Source organism: Mesocricetus auratus, unplaced genomic scaffold, assembly GCF_017639785.1.
Source record: "Mesocricetus auratus isolate SY011 unplaced genomic scaffold, BCM_Maur_2.0 Super-Scaffold_4256, whole genome shotgun sequence".
In the NCBI taxonomy this organism is placed as follows: Eukaryota; Metazoa; Chordata; class Mammalia; order Rodentia; family Cricetidae; genus Mesocricetus; species Mesocricetus auratus.
The window spans coordinates 72,384,527-72,404,088 of record NW_024429182.1 but is presented as its reverse complement, the minus strand read 5'-3'; the positions used below and the strand labels follow the sequence as shown (position 1 = coordinate 72,404,088).

The 19,562-nt window shown below is 53.6% G+C and overlaps 3 protein-coding genes across 14 annotated transcripts; 2 read left to right on the top strand and 1 right to left on the bottom strand.

Annotated features, from left to right (window-relative positions):
• Positions 1-1,556: 1,556 nt before the first annotated feature.
• Doc2a (double C2 domain alpha) lies at positions 1,557-6,880 on the top strand. 8 transcript variants are annotated; one of them, XM_013114361.3, is made up of 11 exons: positions 1,851-1,952; positions 2,690-3,036; positions 3,359-3,438; positions 3,605-3,679; positions 3,789-3,898; positions 5,100-5,226; positions 5,308-5,367; positions 5,454-5,617; positions 5,701-5,782; positions 5,873-5,969; positions 6,057-6,880. In XM_013114361.3, the coding sequence occupies exons 2-11, from the start codon at positions 2,769-2,771 to the stop codon at positions 6,200-6,202; spliced, it is 1,209 nt and encodes a 402-aa protein (XP_012969815.1). In that variant the 5' UTR covers positions 1,851-1,952; positions 2,690-2,768; the 3' UTR covers positions 6,203-6,880. The 8 variants fall into 8 exon arrangements, with proteins under 8 accessions (XP_012969784.1, XP_012969815.1, XP_012969772.1 ...); XM_013114330.3 differs by lacking the exon at positions 1,851-1,952 and adding an exon at positions 1,557-1,708 and having other exon boundaries at positions 5,873-6,880; XM_013114318.3 differs by having other exon boundaries at positions 5,873-6,880.
• On the bottom strand, positions 5,748-16,051 carry Ino80e (INO80 complex subunit E). Of its 4 annotated transcripts, XM_013114374.3 has the most exons (8): positions 15,915-16,051; positions 15,689-15,759; positions 15,444-15,496; positions 12,117-12,195; positions 11,916-12,027; positions 11,438-11,554; positions 7,642-7,733; positions 7,002-7,138 (listed from the first exon to the last, which is right to left on the bottom strand). In XM_013114374.3, the coding sequence occupies exons 1-7, from the start codon at positions 15,993-15,995 to the stop codon at positions 7,662-7,664; spliced, it is 585 nt and encodes a 194-aa protein (XP_012969828.1). In that variant the 5' UTR covers positions 15,996-16,051; the 3' UTR covers positions 7,002-7,138; positions 7,642-7,661. The 4 variants fall into 4 exon arrangements, with proteins under 4 accessions (XP_005064456.1, XP_012969820.1, XP_012969828.1 ...); XM_005064399.4 differs by lacking the exon at positions 7,642-7,733 and having other exon boundaries at positions 5,748-7,138; XM_040754288.1 differs by lacking the exons at positions 7,002-7,138; positions 7,642-7,733 and adding an exon at positions 8,473-8,733.
• Positions 16,052-16,782: 731 nt separating this feature from the next.
• On the top strand, positions 16,783-18,976 carry Hirip3 (HIRA interacting protein 3). Of its 2 annotated transcripts, XM_013114313.3 has the most exons (6): positions 16,783-16,897; positions 16,998-17,106; positions 17,350-18,203; positions 18,276-18,447; positions 18,526-18,624; positions 18,696-18,976. In XM_013114313.3, the coding sequence occupies exons 1-6, from the start codon at positions 16,892-16,894 to the stop codon at positions 18,857-18,859; spliced, it is 1,404 nt and encodes a 467-aa protein (XP_012969767.2). In that variant the 5' UTR covers positions 16,783-16,891; the 3' UTR covers positions 18,860-18,976. The 2 variants fall into 2 exon arrangements, with proteins under 2 accessions (XP_012969767.2, XP_040610175.1); XM_040754241.1 differs by lacking the exon at positions 16,783-16,897 and having other exon boundaries at positions 16,904-17,106.
• Positions 18,977-19,562: the final 586 nt, after the last annotated feature.

Genomic DNA, 19,562 nt, shown 5'->3' with positions numbered 1-19,562 from the left:
GCATGCCCTTCCCTGGTCCACAGCAACCTCATTCTCCTGCAGTCACCATAGTTACCATTTTCTTGTGCAGTCTTCTGGAAACAACATAGGCACAAACGAGTAAGGTCTTTCCTTCAGTCAAGTGGCAGTATTCCACACGCTCGGCTCTGGCTTTGCATCTTGGTTTAAGCAGGAATGAGATTGTGAAGATGATTCTGTATCTAGCTAGATAAATATATAAAAGCCTCCTTTTTCCTGACTGCATACTACTTTGATATGGGAAATTGTGTCACAGCTGATTAACCAGTCTCTCCTGCATTTCATTTGTTTCCTTTTTAGAAGTTGTAGGTAAGAATCTTCAACTTCCATTATTTTGGATATCGCCTGGTATATCTATAGGATAAAGTCAGAGAGCTGGGATTTCAGGGTCAGAGAGTATGTGTATTTGTGTTCTTGGCACCCAGTGTCAGAAGTGCCACTAATTTACATACCCATAGTCTTGGTGTGCTGAATGTGCCGACACTTTGAATTTTGCCCATTTGATAGGTGACAGGTGTTGTGTTATATAATTTGATATTATAGTACTCCTACTTTTAGAAAGTTTTAAAATGCAAACACATAACATTTTCAGATAGTACTTGCCATCTTTTTTATTTGGTGCTGGGGATCAGAGCCTTTGCATGGTAAGCACACACTGTACCAGGGCCCCCAGCCCTCAACTGTCTGTCTTCACATGTACAGCGAGTCAGGGTTAAGCATAGTCACATGCTGGCAGGCAGCACAATTTCTCTGTTGAGTCTTAATTTTTTTTTTTTTTTTTTTTGGTTTTTACGAGACAGGGTTTCTCTGTATTGTTTCGGAGGCTATCGGTCCAGCCCGGCCTCGAACTCACAGAGATCCGCCTGCCTCTGCCTCCCGAGTGCTGGGATTAAAGGCATGCGCCACCACCGCCCGGCTGTTGAGTCTTAATATTTAGTGAGGCTGACTTAGTGTCAGGCCCATTCTGGGGCACTTGGGACTCAGAGATCAATCAGCCCCTTTTCACTGTAACAACTCCCAGGCTGATAGGAGACTGAAAGTTAACAGGGAGACACAACTGTCATCAGAGCCTGAGGGATCCTCGGGTCTGTGGAATGACCTGGGAAGGGCGTTCTCAGGAGCCAAGGACATGAACAAAGGCCCCAGAGGCCTAGAGGTGGGGGCATGCTCTGAAACTGCAGGTGGGCAGGGGGTTCTTGGCTTGAAGGGCCTCTCTGGTCTTTCCAGGAGGTAAGTTCAAGTTCGGGGCACAAGATCAAAGGTTAGTGTTGAACCCTCTGGTAGCACTAGTCTGTAATCCCAGCGAGGCAGGAGGTACAGGAGTTCAAGGCCAACCTGAGCTGCTCATCTAGAATCATTCAAATACTAAAAGACAAGACAGAAGGCTACTGGGCTGAGGCAGGAGGCAGGGCGGGCAGACTCTTCATGACTGCAGGTTCAAGCCCTGAGGTCCTCCCCCGCCTGAGGCACAGAGCTGGAGATGGCAGAGGGTGGCAGGAGGTGTGAGTCTGGTAAAGGGACCCAGGTCCTGGAGGCTGGTTTGGGTTTCAAGAAGGAAGGAGGCGTGGGGAAGCCAGTCAGTCTCTTTCGAGGTTCCCCAGCAAAGCAGGAGCGGCAGGCAGGTCCCTCCTTCCCTGGCGGGTCCCTAGGTCACTGCGGATCTCTAAGCCACGCCCACGGACACCAAGGGGTAGGACAGCTGCCCTCTTCCCTTCCCCCTCGGGTGCTTTGTGGGTTGGGGGTGTGCGTGAGAACCAGCGTCGCTATGGCAACTAGGCCGGGTGGTCGGGCCCTGGAGCCCTGGGAGCCAGAGAAGGCGAGAGGCGGGGCAGCGGGAGGTGCCAGGGCTGCGCGGCGGGGCGGGGGCCTGGGTCTCCCAGGAGGAGCTGGGGAACACCGGGCTCCTCTCGCGGAGGTGCACGCCAAGTTCTCGGGTGAGTGTGCACGCGTGTGAGCTGGCCCGAGGAGCTCGGGCGGGTGTGAGAGCGAGCACACGTGTCGGGTGTGCACTTGTGTGCGCTTTGGGGCCCTTGCGTGGCCCTCTGAGCCCCGCGCCCCTCCCGGCCGCCCGCGGCAGCTCCCGCCACTCCCGCCCCGCGCCGCCTCTCGCTCGGTCCTCGCCCGCCACGCCGCAGTCGCTGCCGCCGCCCAGCCTGCGCCCGCGGGCCGCCCGTGCAGGGCACCTGTTGGAGGCCCAGGGACAGGTGCGGGGGCCGGGCCGGCCAAGGGGAGCGCTGGTGAGGGTGAGAGAGAAAACCGAAGCAGGGGGCTCCCTCCGTGGTAGAGCGGATGGCCCGGGTTAGGGACTAGACAGGCAGGCAGGCAGGCATGCAGGCAGAAGCTGGGGCTGAGTGAAGAAAAGCCTAGAGAGGTGGGTGACAGCCTGGCCAGCCCCACGCCTGATGGAGAAGATGGCCCGAGCCTCAGCAGCGAAGGAGGGGAGCTGTGCGGTCCCTGGGGGACTGGAGGGGATGGGAACAGAGGGGGAACCCAGGATGAGAGGAAACTCTGAGAAAGGTGACAAAGGGACAACGTACAGGTAGTGGGCAGGGTTTAGGGGGAGACATGACCTGTCTGCCAGGACTGATCTGGAGACCCAGCCAGCCCCTTTGGAGCCAGGCCTGCTGTCTGCCCATCAGCTGGCACAGATCGCCTCTCCCTTGACACCCAGGAAGGGAGGGCAGTGAGCTTCCTTCAGACCCCCGCCAGCCACTCCAGCTCTACACCCGTCTCCCAGTCGGAGGTGCTGCATGAGGGGCCGCAGGGGTGACCGCATGACCATCAACATCCAGGAGCACATGGCCATCAACGTGTGTCCTGGCCCCATCAGGCCCATCCGCCAGATCTCCGACTACTTCCCTCGCAGGGGGCCAGGACCAGAGGCTGCTGGCGGCAGGGGCTGCGGGGAAGCCCCGGCTCACCTGGCCCCTCTGGCTCTGGCTCCCCCTGCGGCTCTCCTTGGGGCCACCACACCCGACGATGGAGCTGAGGTAGACAGCTACGACTCAGATGATACCAGTGAGTTGGGAGGGGGGCTCAGTGGGCTTGTGGGAGGGAGCAGCCTCCTGAGTGTGTGTGTGTGTGTGTGTGTGTGTGTGTACGGTGGGGAGGGGGGGCAGTCCTGCCACCACAGCTGCAGTCTGGGTGCAGATTATAGCTTCAGCAAGGCTCAATATTCAATATTTCTGCTGAGACACTCCACCACCCACACAGTTGCGGCCGAGCCAGGGACCTAGACGCAGGCGTGCACATGGCTGCTCAGCCTCCTGCACACAGGCACTGGCAGGCCAGCAGAGATGGGGACAGGTCTCACACACTTGACTTCTCTTCCCTTCTGTAGCTGCCCTGGGCACACTGGAATTTGACCTTCTCTATGACCGGGCTTCTTGTACTCTGCACTGTAGAGTCCTCAGGGCCAAGGTGTGCATCTCTCCTCCCTGGACTGCTACCCTAGGGTGGGGGCCCCATCTTGCCCCACCCAGAGCAGACTCCTGCATCTCTGGAATGTACTCTGTGGGGATCTAGTCCTGCAGGAGGAGGGAGGAAGGCGTGGGAGTCTAAGGCCCCCCTTGCACCTATCCTCCAGGGCCTCAAGCCCATGGATTTCAATGGCCTGGCTGACCCCTATGTAAAGCTGCACCTCCTGCCAGGAGCCTGCAAGGTATGTCTTCTTCCAGGGTTGGCTTGGCTTACGGGTCCCTCCTAGCCCCGCCTTCAGCCTTTGGGGCTCCAGGATCCATGAATCAGAGTCCTTTGTCCCCATGCCCCAGGCTAATAAACTAAAAACTAAGACCCAGAGGAATACCCTCAACCCTGTGTGGAATGAGGAGCTGACGTACAGCGGGATCACGGATGATGACATCACTCACAAGGTGCTCAGGTGAGGGCTTTTCCTCCAGGCCAGCACCTCTGGGATAACTGTCATTGTAACCTTTGGTTGGTCCATCTCCCTGTGTCCCATTAAGCCCGTTTTGCTGACACTCTAAAATAGTCAGTGGCTCCCAAGCCCCCTCAGCAGCAGGTACAGAGAGGATGGCTCGTTTGGCGGCGGCAGGCCTCATCAGTGGTGCTATATGCGCCCTTGGCTTCCTCTGCCCTCCTCAGTCATTCATCTGAGGCTCAACCCCAAACCTGCCTCTGGGAAGGCTGTCTCTGCTTCCCAAGACCCTGCCTCAGAGTCCGTGGCTTTAGTCAGACCGACACACCTCAGGCTGCCCACTGTTCCATGTCTACCTATATACATTCTCTGAGGAAAGTCTTCTCAGTCAGGGAACTTGCCCTGTCACCCTAGGTGTGAGAAATATCCCAAAGAGGAGTGTGGATCTGAGTTTGGGTTGAGAGAAACTTCATCCTTTATTCTTGGGTAACGGGGGTCACAGAGGGTTTATCACAGGAGAGGCATGGTCATCAGGGCTGTTCTGCAGAGCTCACCATGATGGCAGGTGGCAGAAGCAGCAGAGTTGGCCTCATGTTCCTCAGGGTAGACCATGAAGCCTCACGATTGCAGAAGGCAGTTTTTGTTTTGACAAGGTCAGCGCAGGCTAGCCTTGAACTCACATCCTTCTGCCTCAGCCTTCTGAGTGCTAGGCTCACCGTGTGCCACTATAGCCTGTTACTAGGGAGCATTTCTTTGTTTTCCCTCATGACAGTTTCAGTAGGCGGGTATGTTCAAACACCCCTCCACCTTTACAGATGGACAGTTAGGTGACTTGTCCAAGGTCACACCTTCATACCATAGCTACTTATCCCTTAACCCTGGACTGCTGCATCTGGGCCAGGCTGGCTCCCTGATCCAGCAGCAAAGAACCAGGCACCCAAGTCAAGCAGGAGTCCACTGGGGACTGCCGCTGTGTCTGGCCACACCTACCCCCCACACCTGTGGGGTTCATTTGTCCCCAGAAGCTGTGAGTTTCCTGTGCAGCTGGGTAACCCCTGATTGACATAGGACAGCCCAGGGCAGATCCAATTGTCCTTCTGAGGTGGCAAGCTTAGGGCAGAGCTGGGGCTGGTCCAAGAACCTTTCTCCTCTCCGGAGTGGGGCTCAGATACCCTGGGGCCCTGACCCTGCAGTTCCCCGCCAGGATCTCTGTCTGTGACGAGGACAAGCTGAGCCACAATGAGTTTATTGGGGAGATTCGAGTGCCCCTCCGTCGCCTCAAGCCTTCACAGAAGAAGCATTTTAACATCTGCCTTGAGCGCCAGGTCCCGGTAGGTGTGTGTGGGGCTAATGGGTATGGGAAGGGAACCTGGAGGGGCCAGCTTGTCAGAACTTTTTCTTTGCTCCCTCAGCTTCCTTCACCCTCTTCAATGTCTGCGGCGCTGAGGGGCATTTCCTGTTACTTGAAGGAGGTGAGGTACATCCTGAGAACCCTTTCTGGGTGGGAGGCAGGAGAGGCCCTAGACTGACCTCTGCCCCCTGCCTCCTTTTCTGGCAGCTAGAGCAGGCAGAGCAGGGACCTGGGCTTCTGGAAGAACGCGGGCGCATCTTGCTGACCCTCAGCTACAGCTCTAGGCGGCATGGGCTGCTGGTGGGCATTGTTCGCTGTGCTCACCTGGCTGCCATGGATGTTAACGGCTACTCTGACCCTTATGTGAAGACGTGAGCCCTTGCCCAAGCCAACCCACGCCTAACTGCTCTGGGGCTTAGCCTGTCCCTAACTTCACTGTTCCCTCCCTCTGTAGGTACTTGAGACCAGATGTGGACAAGAAATCCAAGCATAAAACATGTGTAAAGAAGAAGACATTAAACCCAGAATTTAATGAGGTAAGCATGACAGGGAGCAGAAATAAAGACGGGCTGGGGACAGCGCTGTGGTAGAGGGCCTGGCAGAAAGCACTTCTGCTTTGTCTTCAGGAATTCTTCTATGAGATGGAACTCTCCACTCTGGCCACCAAGACCCTGGAAGTCACAGTCTGGGACTATGACATCGGCAAATCCAACGACTTCATAGGTGAGTGGCGGAGCCCACCAGGGTACTGTGAGGAGTGGGGCAGGAGAATGGGCACTGAGGGGTCTGCATGCCTTGGCTGTTCTTCAGGTGGTGTGTCTCTGGGGCCAGGAGCCAGGGGAGAGGCGCAGAAGCACTGGAGTGACTGTCTCCACCAGCCAGACACAGCCCTGGAGCGCTGGCACACCCTGACCAGCGAGCTGCCCCCAGCAGCAGGGGCTTTCCCTTTGGCCTAAGCAGACAGCAGCTGCCCAGCACAGGCCCTTTGGGCCGGGTCCAGTACCCAACCTTCGCACGAGTGTGTTGCACGTTTACACAGGGTGGGATTCCCCCTGCCCCACACTACCTGTCTTCTTTTTTGTGGGTCTCTGTGACCGTGGGTCTGTCTTCTTGTGAGGGACTGTGGAGAGCTATAGTCACATATGCAAACTTTTTCCTGCCTGACTTGCTGTTACCTGCAAATATGCAACCACCCCATGCACAGGGCCATGTGGGAGTCTCCTGCCAGTGCCCTTACCCACTCTGCTACTCCTCTTCCGCCTCTCCAGGCTGCCCGGCCCCTGCTTCACAGGGAGGAGGTCGGATTAGGGGCGATTAGAGGAGGACATTTCCAAAAGAGGAGAAGACAAGTAAAGAAAGAGCCAACCCTTTAATACAGAGCCTTCATTAAAAAGTCCCAGCCCTGCTCAGCTGCTCTTCTGGAGGGGTGGCCTCCACAGAATCTCTGCCTCCCTAAGATGGGACAGATCCTCTTGGCCACTCATTTAAATAACTGTCCCTTGGATGGGGCTGGGACGTGAGGGCAGGACCCCTGCCACCGTCCTCGGGGACATTTGTGCATGTTTACGCCTTTTCTGATTGTGTCAGTGGCCGAAGCATGGCAACTGGGCATCAATAAACATCTCGAGAAGTGGGCTCAAGTGTGCTGGCATGGGAGTAGCACAGGGCGGCTACTCTGGGATGTCGATTACCAGGTCGTCGTCTCCATCCAGGGCATCATCTCCGCTGCCTGCATCACTGAACATCTGCTGAGGGACGGTGCTCAGGATCGTGTGGGGGGGCATCTTGGGAGGAGGCAGGGGGGTCAGGGCTGCCCCAACACTGGCCCCAGAACCCCTGGCAGGGAAGGCCAGTGGCCCACCCACAGGGCAGTCAGGGGGTCCTACAGCCATCTGCAGCAGGGGGAGAAACACAAGGAGGGCTTGTCAGACACACTGTTAGTATGCAGCTGCACAACACCCACTGAAAGGCAGTTCAAGGGGTGGGGGCAGCCCCTCAGTCTCAAGCCATGAAGAGCCTGGGGTGAGGGACAGTGATGGAGGCATGATGGGGATGGGGTGAAGGGGTCTGACAGGGAGCCTGACAGAAAAGTTGGGCTCGTCCCTCGATAGCAAGGTAGGCCCGGTTGCTCTGTGCCAGCAGTTAAAGCCAGATTTAGGACTCGCTCAGAGTGCCTTCCTCCTGCCTCTGGGCACCTCAGGTATCACCTGCCACCACTGGTTGGCTCTCCCTCCTCCTCCTGTGGACTCACTGGTTCATGGTGGGCATCACAGGTTACCTGGGCCAGAAGCCTAAGCAGGAGCTTTGTTCCCCAGCTTCTATGGCATTTGTGGATGAGCCCCTCCTTGGGACCCCAGCAGCCACCAGCTTGGGCCAGGACCTCCTCTCAGCTCACCTGGTCTAGGTACCAGCCTCCTAACTGGACTCCCTGCCTTCAGCCTCTCCCAGATCCAGCTCCTCCTCCACACTTCGGCCAGAGTGATCACTCTAGAACACAAACCTGAGCATGTCACTCCTCTGCCAGGGGCCTTGGCCCTGGCTGCCCTCAGGATGGTCAGTGCAGTATGCCTAACAGGCTGGTCCTGCTGCATTTGTCAAAGTCACACTTTGTCCTGTGAGCTGAGACGTGGCCTCTGCTCTCCCCACCCTGCCAGGTCCTCACACACCCTCCCTCAAGAGAGCTCTCTGGGTGCTGAGACATCGCATGTGCCATGGGCAAACTGAACACCTACTATGACCCAGGTAACTTCCATCAACAATCTCTACTTTATAGGACCGTCCTGGAAAAGAGGTGGCACTGAGGTGTGGAAACGGAAGTTAAAGGGAGAGGATGCGAGTCCTCACGGGCCGGCACCCAAGGTGTGCCTGGACTGGGGAGCAGCACCTGTGTGCGGCTCCACCATGGCCCTGATTGCTGCCACACCGGGCCCTGTGGCCTGCTCTCGACCTCTCAAGGAGCCCCACCCTCACCTCTGCTTGTGGGTGATGGGAAGGTGCTAGAGGGGCAAGGCCTCAGGGACAGGTGCCAGACAGGCGGGCAGCTCTGGGAAGAACCAGGACCCGTGCTGGTCTGAATGAGAATGCCATCCACAGGCTCTCATGTTTACTACTGGTCCACAGATGGCAAAACTCTATAGAATTAAGAAGTTGGCCTTGGGGCTGGAAAGATGGCTCAGTGGTTAAGAGCACTGACTGTTCTTCCAGCGGTCCTGAGTTCAATTCCCAGCAACCACATGGTGGCTCACAACCACCTTGAATAAGATTTGGTGCCCTCTGCTGGCATGTAGGCAGAAGACTGTATACACAATGAATAAATAAAGTATTTAAAATATATATATATAAATAAAGAAGTTGGCCTTGTTGGAGGAGGTGTCTCACTGGACGTGAGCTTTGACTTTTCAAAAGCTCTCACTATTCTCAGCTCAGATTCGTTCACTTTCCATCTCTCCCTTCCTCTGCCGTCCACCTCTGTCTCATGGACTCCAATCTGAAATCATAAATTCCAAATAAACACTACAGGTTGCCTTGGTCCTGGTGTCACAGCAATAGAAAAGTAACCAAGGCAGTCGCCGTATGCACGGAGCAGTAGATGCTCACACATGACTAAGGAGGGCAGCTCCATGAGCACCAGGCCTCTGCTGCTCCCCTCTGCATCAGCGGCCTGATCCCCAAGAACTACCCTAGCCAGGATTTCCTCCGCCAGCACGACTAAGAGAGACAATGTGGCTCTATGTGCTGCCAGGGCCCAGGCACTGGCGAGGCGATGCTCTGCATCCCTCACGCATTAAACCTCCTACATGCTCCATCACTGGAACGGAGTTCAGTGACATGCCCAAGGTCACACGGTGAGTATGTGGGAACGCTAGGACTCAACCCAGCTAAGGCCAGAGCGCCAGCCTTTTGCTCTGGTCCTCTTCCCCCACTGCCACCACAGCTGGGACAACCCTGATCTTAGTGACCCTGTGCTCCAACATTAGCCCTTCCCTGATCCTCCCGTGTCCCCACCTAAAGAAGTTGGCTCTAGCCTTTCCCCACCAATCCAGTCACCATGTCTCAACACGCCAAACGCCTCACCTGCCCTAGGTTGCTGTTGTCTTCCGCCTGTCCTGAATGTGAGAAGCAAAACCCCTTACGGAAGGCCAGTGTGCACTACCTTACCGCTGCTCCCCCAGTGCTAGGGAACAGACTTTGGCCTTGAAAATGCCAGCCAAGAACTAGTGCTGAGCCAAACGCCTCATCCCCAGAACTCACTCTCAATCCTCAGGAACTGGAGGTACAGGCAGCTGTGAGCTGCTTGATGCGAGGACTGAACCGGGTCCCCTGGAAGGGCAGCAAGTGTCTTTAACCCATGAGTCATTTCTCTGATCCCTAGAATTTGTTCATTCATCCTTTTATTCTTTTTCTCTTCTCCTCATCCCTTCTTTCTCTGAGGATATAGCCCTGTCTGGCCTAGAATTCACTAGGTAGACCAGGATAGCCTCAGACTCACAGAGTCATCTGCCTCAGCCTCCCAGGAGTTGGGAGTTGCCAGGCAGAATTCACACTCTTAGCCACTATAAAGTCTGTGATCTGCTGATGGTGTCCGAGCAGAGAGCTGTTTAGCCTGCTCCCTACTCAACTGTGCTTCCCAGGTGACAGGCAATCCCACCTTCCTTTGTCTTTGGCTCACTTCTCATCACTACTGGGGCTTCGTGCTTGGCCTTCTTCCCTTCTCCAGCCATGCAGTCCTCCGAAGCCTCAGCTCACACACCCACTATCCCGGCACTTCCAGAGGCCCTCTTAACAGGCCCGAGGCCGGTTTTTCATCTCTCTGCTAAAACCAGCTTCTTCCATCATCGCCATCTCAGAAAAGCTGCCACTATACTTCACTGCTCAGAAGAGCCCTGGAATCCTTCTGGGCTCCCTACTCCTCCTCACAGACAAACTGGGTCTCTGAGGAAACCCTGCAGCCATCTTTGACATGGATTCATGGAACACTCTGCTGGGTTTCTTGAGTCACTTCCTTCCCATCATCCTGATTACTCCAGACCTGAATCCAGGCCTCAACCTACCCAGCCACGTTGTCCATGTGTCTAAAATGCAAGTTCAACTAGACCCTGCCCTGCTCACCCTGCCCAAGTGGCTCTCACTCCATTCCCGTATAAGCCCCAGTTTCTCTAACACCTCAAAGGCCCTACGTGCTTCCCTCAGGCACCTAGTCTCTGACCACCTGCCCTGTACGCCCTACACACACACACACACACACACACACACACACTTTTCTATTTTGCTTGTTTGAGACACAACCTTACTATGCAGCCGTGGCTGGCCTGGAACTCACTCTGCAGACCAGGCTAGACTTGAACACTTAGGAATCCACCTGCCTCTGCCTCCTGGGGGGATGGGATTAAGGGCATGTGCCAGCATGCTCTGTCCCTCCTTCTCTTTCAGCAAGCATGCTCACCAGACTGAAACCCTTTCCCAGACACCTCATGGCTTGCTTCCTGCATAACTCTCTTTCATTTTCTCTACTAGGGCCAATCCATCTTATTGATCTGCCAGATAGGTTCTCAGCACAGGTGGTGTTCCACCAACACTTGTTGATGTTACCCCAGTTTGAAACCTAGAGTTTGAATCTAGGATTCTTGCTCGAAGTCACACTGTTCTGAACTGGGGAAGCCTTGACTCTACACACCATCCACTACCCTGTCCCAGCTCCAACAGCACCCATGACCCGGACAGCCATGGTACAGGGCGTGGTCGTAGAGCCAGGTGGTGAGACCTCCAGCAGCCTAACTTGGGAGTCTTCCAAAATTGATTCAGCCACAGCCAGTGAACCAGGACTCCTCTACTCTGCCCTTCGGTGCTGAGCCTTGGGCCGAGTCTTAGCATTTCAAACCCATCTTTCAAAATTTGGAATCAGGCTGGGGATGTAGCCCAGCTGGCAGGGTGCTTGCCTAACATGCATAAGGCACTTGGCTCAGACCTCAGCATGGTGTAAACTAGATGTGGTGGCACATGCCTGTAATCCTAGCACTGGAAAGTGGAGGCAGGAGGACCAAGGGTTCAACATCATCCTACTAGCCCCTGCTACAAGAGGCCCTTCCTCAGACAGTGAAGCCCCCAAAGCCCTGTGCACGCCCCTGTCTGCAGCTTCCTTCAGACGACTCCTGCCTTTGTGGCCCCTCCCTATAGTCCCCACATCAGGGTACCTTGAGTTTCCGGGGTAGGCGGGGCCGTTTCTCCAGCTTGGGCCTCAGGGGGCTGGGCTCAGGCAGCTGCAGGGCCAGGTAGTCGGAAGGGAATGGGGGGTAAGGAGGGGAAGCCAGCTGAGGTGGGATAGGAAGATGGAGATGGGAATGGAGCAGGTAAAGGTGAGGGGTGAAGGGAAGAAATGTACACAGGAGAATGGAAAACAAAAGAGATGCTGATGAGTGTGGCTCCCAGCGCTCCTGGGAAGAGGGGAAGGGACAGCAGCAGGACCATGTCCTGGGTCTGCCCCCCAGTCCTACACAGGAGAGAAGTAGGCAACCTGGCTCACACCCTCCAAAGGTTACTTGCTGGCCACATGTGGACACATTCTGCATTGGGAAATGTAGCCCTGAGACCTAGCCCCTTGCCCACATGATGCCCACTGTATTCCCAGGCATGGCAGTGTGCTACTTTCTCCTGGTCTTCATCCCAACTCACCGAGCTCAGGTATGGGGAGGGGGCCCCAGAGGTCTGCAGGGGAAATCCTGTTGAAGGAGGCAAGGAGAGGCTGGAAGGGGATGGGGCGCCCCCCATCGGAGGGCTTCTCTTCCTGAATAAGGGATAGGGAGAAGGGTCAGAGACAGCTGCAAAGCTCAGATTCCCCCTCCCCTGCCCTGGAAAATGACAGCTCCTCCTTACCTCTTGGGGGCTGGTGTGTCAGACAACTTGGGTGTCCCTTCTGTCTCACTGTTATCTGAAGATGCAGTGGCATCTGAATCTGTGGGGAGGGCTGGTCAGTGAGGTTGGAGCTTCCCATCCACCTCAGAGGACTGTACCTCAGCACTATAGCAGGGAGCCAGGGAAGACTTCCCATTCAACACACATGCAAGCACAGGACTCTGGAGAGTCCCTGGGCTCTCACACCTATTTCCTACTTAGGTACATCCATGGCACACTTGCCAGCACATACTATGTGCCAAGCCCCTGGTCTTTTAAAGCTCGGAACGGGGAGAGACAAGCACATAACCTCCGCATTCCAGATGGTCTCACTGAGCTCAGAAAGTAAGTACCGAACCTGAACTCAGGTCTGTGATTGTTCAACCATCTTAGACCACTCTTTCACACGCCTCTGAGTAACTTTCAGCTTCTGCTCCATTTCCCTTATTTGGGGACCCATTAAAGCACCCCTCAGAACTATGCTCTTCCTCTGCTTCACATCCCAACTGCTGCAAGTTCAGGCCACTGCCACCTCCACGTCAAAATCATGGGCTCAGTCATCCTACCACTCTGCCACCTACTGTTCCACCCAATTAGTAACTCTGTCCACAAGCAGTGTTTCAGCCGCATTACCTGTCTTCAGCCTGCCTTAAGGAAGACTAAGTGAGGGCCTGCCCCAGGGCACCTGGCTAACCTTTATTTCACAACTGCAATCCTGGCCTCCAAGAGCTCTGCACAGTAGCGGGCCCCCATTCTTCCGAAAGGAGATCTACTTCCTAGCTCTGTGCTCTTCCTAGAAGGCTTGCCTTTCACTTAGTAATCACTGTACGATATGTTTTCTTCTACTCAGATCCCTGATTTGTATTTGAGACAGTCTCAATATATATGTATCTCTGGCTGGCCTGGAACATGAGAGACTCTCCTGATATTGTCTCCCTAATATAATATTTTTATGTTTAGGTTGTTTACGTGTGAGTATGTGTATCATGATCATGCCCAAGTCTGAGGGAGTCAGAAGAAGGCATTCAACCCCCTAGGATAGAGTAAGTTGGCTGGGAGCTACCATGCAAGTACTGGAATTGAACCCAGGTCCTTTCCAAGAGCAGCAGGTGCTCTAAACTACAGGGCCATCTTTTTAGCTGTTACACAGAGAAACCTTGTCTTAGAAAACGACTTTTCTTAAGTTGGAAAAAATAGCCTTTGTGCACACTAGCCTGGCACACACCACATTTTTCACCTAGAAGGCTCTAGCCCTGTCTTCACAGGTAAACTGCTGCTCCAATTGTTAAACACCTTTTTTCTTTTAGATACAGGGTTTCTCTGTGTAACTTTGGAGCCTGTCCTGAACTCATTCTGTTGATCAGGTTGGCCTTGAACTCACAGGTATATAGGTATAAGGCACCATGACCAAGTGGCTTTTGCATTTGTAGCTTTTTACTTTTACTTATTTAGAGATGGGTGTCATGTAGCTGAGGTTGGCCTTGGATTTCTGGCCCTCCTGCCTCTACCTCTTAAGGGGGACTGGAATTAAATAAAGGCCTATGCTAGCATGCCTTGCTTTCCACCCGCTCTCATCCCATGTTTGAAACATGGTCTCATTATGTTGGAACTCATAGTTTTTTTTTAATTACATTTACTTATTTGTGTGTCTATGGGTGTGTGCATGTAGAGGTCAGAGATACAACCTAAGGGAACCAGTCTCTCCTACAATGTGGGCCCTGGGTACTGAATTCAAGTAGTCAGGTTCAGTAGCAAGTGCCTTTGCTCAATAAATCATCTTAAAAGAAGCTGGGGGAAGGACTGGAGAAAAGGCCCAGGAGTTAAGAGGACCTGGGACCGATTCCGAGTACTCCCCTCACTGAACACAACCATCTACAACTCATTTGACAAGATCCAATGCCCTCTTTTGGCCTCCACAGGGACTGCATGTACATGGCACACAGACATACAAGCAGGCAAAACATCCATGCACATAAAATAAATATCTTAAAACAAAGCTGTGGGGCTGCTGGTGGGGTGTGTGTGTGTGTGTGTGTGTGTGTGTGTGTGTGTGTGTGTGTGTGTGTGTGTGTGTGTGTGTGGTGTGTGTGTGTGTGTGTGGTGGCACAAGCATGAAATCCCAGCACTGGGGAGACTGAGGTGGTAGGACTGTGGGTTTGGGATCAAATAAAGCAAAAATGAAGAACATATTTCAAAAATAATAATGGTTATAAAACTATAAATTCACAATGTAATGCTCATAAATAAAATTCTAATAAAACACAGCCACTTTTGTTTATTAATATGCTGGCTACAGCTGCTCTTATGCATGCAATTTGCTTCAAGGACAGTATTTTACAAAGTCAACAATATTTTCTTGACCTTTTGCAAAGGAAATTTATCAACTCCTGTTATACTACAGTTACTACCATTTAACTGTTTTAATTTTCTTTTTTTTTTTTTTTTTGGTTTTACGAGACAGGGTTTCTCTGTTTTGTTTTGGAGGCTGTCGGTCTAGCCCAGCCTTGAACTCACAGAGATCCGCCTGCCTCTGCCTCCCGAGTGCTGGGATTAAAGGCGTGTGCCACCACTGCCCGGCCTGTTTTAATTTTCATCAAATTCCCGTTATCACTTAAAATTCTAGTTTGTTTCTTTAAAAAAATTTCAAGTGACTTTATTATCATTACTGTCAGTGTGTTTGTGCAGACACCCACATACTGTGGCAAATGCTCTGAGGTTAGAGGACACTTTCACAAGTTTTTCTCCTCCTTTGCAGGTTCTAGAGATCAGGCCCCTTTGTTTTTAAAGACTGGGTCTTGCTCATGAACCTTATGCTTTGGCCTCTTGAGTGATGGGATTACAGGCATGGGGTAGCACACTTTTCTAGTTTACTTTTTCATATAACAGGGATATAAATGACAAGAGGCCAGGGGCTTTGCTCATTTTGACAGCCTCTGCCAAGCACAGTGCCTGGAACACAGTGGATAAGTAAATCCCTAAAGACTCTCCAGGCATGGTAGTGCACACCTTTGATCCAAGGACTTGGGAGGCAGAGGCAGGTGGATTTCTGAGTTGGGAGGCCAGCCTGGTCTACAGGGCCACACAGAGAATGGAAAGGAAAAAGGTGGGAGGAAGGAGGGAAGGAAGGAAGGGAAGGGGAGAAGGAGGGAAGGAAGGAAGGGAATGGGAGAAGGAGGGAAGGAAGCAGAAGACTTAAACAAGGCTAAAAGGGTTGCACCAGCTCCCACATCCTAAGAGAATGTCCCAGGAACAAGTGTTTAAAGCGCCAGTATCTCATGTCTTCCCGCAAACGTTCATGACTTTGCTCACCGGAAGAATCTTCATCCACGTTTTCATACTGCAGAAGTCGATCTAGAAGGAAACTGGGAGAAGTGGGAAAGAGAATGATTATTCTCATTTTAGCAACGTTCTTCGGTTAGACATCTATCTAGTTCCTTCTAGAAGGCCCACTGGATCCTCCTAGGAGTGCATGCATTTGTGGTCCTATTCCAGGACGGAGTGAGAACGAGGATTCCCTAGGTGTACCATCGCCCTTGTCCCTCAAGAAGCCTTACCTCTTGTCCCGGGAAACCTTCAGCAATTTCCTCTGTGCCTTCCTGAGCTCCTCCTGGAAACACTCATGTTCCTGTATCGGACAGGGTGGGTGCTGAGCCAAGAGCAATCCATAAAAGCCCCAGAACCCGGAGACATCTCCCCCTCTATATCCCCTTTACCACATGGGTAAACTGAGGTCCTCTCAGCGCTAGGCCTCACCCACAACCTCCCCACGCCAGCACTCACATAAATGAGGAACTTGAGCTTCCGCTTCAGATTCCTGTATTTCTTTTTGTAGTCCACTTCGCCGTCCGCTGGTCCGTTCATGACCCGCCTGGGCGTATCGCCCCAGAACAGAGTACCGCTACCCAGAGCCAAGTCGGTCCAGCCTCTCACACTTCCACTTCCGGAGACTTGGCAACGCCGTACGAAGTGGACTACAACTCCCGGCGTGCTCCGCGAACAGGGCGCGTAGTGACACCGCCCGCCCTCCAGGGGAAGACCTGAAAGGAACGCAGTTTCCAGTGGCTTCGCGGTGCGCTGAGGTCACAGAGGAGCCGGACACTGAAGGGCGCAGTATTCTAAGCTGATTTAGAGATTTGGAGTCATAAAAGGTAACCAGAAATTCAGGGTGTTAGCGAGGATACCCTTTCCTTTCTGCCTTTCGAAACAACAGAGCAGCGTAAAGTTAATTACGTTACATCCAGAGATTTCCGGCGGCGGATCGGCTTCTAATGATAGTTTCAATAAGTAGTTTTGACAAAGAGCAGAAACCTCGAGACCCACCCGCTGCTTAGTAAGGAGAGCAAAACCTGGCCAAGTTCTCCGTCCCAGTGCTCCGCGTGGGAAGCCCAACGGTCCCGCCCCTCACGAAGGCGCGTCACCGCGCGTGCGCAAACTGCTGTCAATCGCACTGAAGGCAGCCCGGAAGAAAAAAGGCGGGAGTCACCAATCCCCGGTGGCGTAAAATGGCGCCGGGAGATGAGATGCTGGAATTCATGCGCAGCTTCTTTTGAGGTTGCCCTGACCTCAGGTGTATAGGGTATTAAAGTCTGGGTTGAAGAGGGCAGGGTTGGACTGGGACCCGTCTTGACACGTGTCTTTGTAGCACGGTTACGCACTCCATCGTGCGACAGAAATTTTTGACCCACGTGTGCCGGGATCACCTTGAACCAGAGGAGAAGCAGGCGTTGAAGCGGCTGGTGGAGGAAGAGCTGCTCAAGATGCAGGTTTGGGCGTGCAGTTGGCCCAGGAGACACAGGGTTTGTTGCTGAGGGGTCGGAACAGGACACAACCTGGGTTCCACTTGCCCTCATGTTGCACCCACAGGCGGATGCTGATACCAGAGAAGGAAAGCTAGACCTTACCAAAGTGAAGAGGCCTCGTGCTCCCTGCAGTGACCCAGAGAGAAAAAGGTCTCGCTTCAATTCAGAGTCAGGTTAGTGCCTTCTCCCTGCTTATCTGTGACTACAGCATCATTGGTTTATTCAAAAGGCAATGTGCATGTATTCCATTGCAAGGCAGTAAATGAATGGGCAGACAGCGAGTCGGGAACCAGGTGGAATCACAGCCGTGGTGCTTCCTGCTGTCCTTCATTCTTAACCAGAGTAGAGCTAGAAGTGCCTCTGTCCTAAACGTAAGGAACAGGAGGGACCATCCCAGCCCTGTGCCCATGTTCCAGATTCCAGCTCTGCACCATCCAGTCCAGACTGCTCAGGACCCCCCCAGAAGAAGAGCACAACCAAGGAGAAGTCGTGTTGGAGGAGAGCCTCAAAGAAAGCGGTTGAGAGCACAGATGACGAACAGCAGACAGACCTGGTGGCCAAGATGCGGTCAGAGGAGAGCAGCGGGGAGGAAGGGGAGGGCTCTGACAGATCAAGTAGGGTCTGGAAGGAGGACGCTGAGGAAGACGATGATGTCAAGAAAGAACAGGAGGGCAGGTCTGAAAGGAAAGCTGGGGCCAAGAACAGGCAAACACCAAGCAAGGCTTCAGCCAATAGGAAGCAGGTGAGGGAGGGAAGTGACAGTGAGGAAGCCCGGCAGGGCAGAGCAGAGGGCCGGGGATGCCACAGTGAGGAGGAGACCCTAGCCCAGAAGAAGGAGCACAAGGAACCCAGACCCAGGAGCAACAGAGGGGAGAGAATGAACTACAAGCAGAAAACCAAGGTTGGGGGGCGAACGGGAGGCTTGGGAGACAGCGAAGAGAAGGAAAGGGGGGCAGTAAGTAGTGGGGATAGCAGCGGGACGGATGAAGAGAATTCATCTGAGGAGAGCAAGGACAAGACCCAGGCGGAGAATGGGAGAAGGCAGAGTCCAAGCAGTGAGGACAGTGACAGCAGCACACAGGAGCTAGCAGCCGGTCAAGGCACTACCAAGATGGGCACACCAGGCAGCAGTGAGAGTGACGGGAGGGGCTCCCGGGCAGGACAGAGCTCCAAAGGGGAAAGGAAGACCCGCGCTTCCAAGAAGAGCTCCAAGAATGGCAAGGCACGAAGTTCCTCATCGGATTCAAGTCCAGAACCCACAAGCCAGAAGGTGAGAGGGCATGCTAGGTGTTGGCCTCCACCAGGGAAAAGGCTGGGCCTTCAGCTGCAAATTCCTTGTTAGGTTGGCGCTCGTCGTCGCCACGGAGAGGATCACCCAGCCGTGGTGAGACTAAAGCGTTATATTCGGGCTTGTGGTGCCCATCGAAACTACAAGAAGCTGCTGGGCTCCTGTCGCTCCCACAAGGAGTGCCTGAGTGTCCTCAGGGCTGAGCTGGAAGCGCTGGGCATGACGGGTGAGCCTGGGTGAGCCAAGAGCAGCAGGGTGGCCTGGGCACTGGGCAAGAGAGGCTCACAAACTACTTCTGCTCCAGGCAACCCTTCCTTGGAGAAGTGCCGGGCCCTGAAGGAGCAGCGGGAAGAGGCAGCTGAGGTGGCTTCCTTGGATGTTGCCAATATCATCACCAGTTCAGGTAAGGGATTTCCTCTTCAAGAAAGGAAGAGACTGGGGTCAGATAACTAATTTTCTCTTCCCACCTCCCAGGTCGACCACGAAGACGGAATGCCTGGAACCCTTCGGGGGAAGGAATGCCCCCAGGGGAGCTTTATCGAAGAACCCTGGACTCGGAAGAAGAGAGGCCACGCCAAGCACCTCCAGACTGGTCCCATATGCGGGGCATCATCAGCAGTGATGGTGAGAGTAGCTAAACTCCATGCCCCAGGATGGACCTTGTGGCACTGAAGCTGTTTTCAAAAAAGACTATGTTGTTTTGTGGTTCTTCATTTGTTTTGGTTTTAGAGTCAATAAAGTAATGTTTGTAATTACTTCATCTGAACAGGTCCCTAATGCTGAAACCTTGGGGCCAAGAAACTGGGAAGCAGCCCTTGTTACCAGCTAGTAGCCTAACTCTTAGAGATTCCCAGCTGCCCCAGCCTCAGGCCTGTCATCCAGTCCCCATCAGGTTGTATCAGAGGAGGACATGGCTGTTCTTCCAGGGTGACCAGGTGGTTTCTGTAGTTAAAGTGACCTGAACAAGCCTAGCACAAACAAGGGCCTGGTCTCAATCTCAGACCCCCTCCCCCCCAGGCTTAGTTCATCTTCTTTCCCCACACTGCCAGGGACTCAGCCTCCAAGAGTAGGCTAAGGTAGGTATAGTAGACCTGACTGACCAATCAGAGCATGACAAACCTCTGCAGACTTCAGTCCAGGCAGGCATCTAGTAAAATACAGACACGGGGCTGCTGGGGAGCTTGTTGCACCAAGGCTTTCTGAGAAGCTCTGAACCCAAAGCAAAGCAGAATTTGAGGAATCAACAAGGTGGTGACCTCCCAATCAAATGTGCAGCATCACTGGAGTTTTTAGTCACATGACCCAATTGCGTGCAAGCAACACTATCACTAGTGCTCATCA

Excerpts from the sequence above, each read along its gene's own strand:
- Doc2a (XM_013114330.3), top strand. The coding sequence starts at position 2,769 with ATGAGGGGCCGCAGGGGTGACCGCATGACCATCAACATCCAGGAGCAC. Across the intron at positions 3,037-3,358 it reads CTACGACTCAGATGATACCA|CTGCCCTGGGCACACTGGAA; the intron begins GTGAGTTGGGAG and ends TCCCTTCTGTAG. Across the intron at positions 3,899-5,099 it reads ATCACTCACAAGGTGCTCAG|GATCTCTGTCTGTGACGAGG; the intron begins GTGAGGGCTTTT and ends GTTCCCCGCCAG.
- Ino80e (XM_040754288.1), bottom strand. The coding sequence starts at position 15,995 with ATGAACGGACCAGCGGACGGCGAAGTGGACTACAAAAAGAAATACAGG. Across the intron at positions 12,196-15,443 it reads CGTGGATGAAGATTCTTCCG|ATTCAGATGCCACTGCATCT; the intron begins GTGAGCAAAGTC and ends CCCTCCCCACAG. Across the intron at positions 8,734-11,437 it reads GCCTACCCCGGAAACTCAAG|ATTGGAGTCCATGAGACAGA; the intron begins GTACCCTGATGT and ends TTATGATTTCAG.
- Hirip3 (XM_040754241.1), top strand. The coding sequence starts at position 16,983 with ATGTTGCACCCACAGGCGGATGCTGATACCAGAGAAGGAAAGCTAGAC. Across the intron at positions 17,107-17,349 it reads TCGCTTCAATTCAGAGTCAG|ATTCCAGCTCTGCACCATCC; the intron begins GTTAGTGCCTTC and ends CCCATGTTCCAG. Across the intron at positions 18,625-18,695 it reads CAATATCATCACCAGTTCAG|GTCGACCACGAAGACGGAAT; the intron begins GTAAGGGATTTC and ends CCCACCTCCCAG.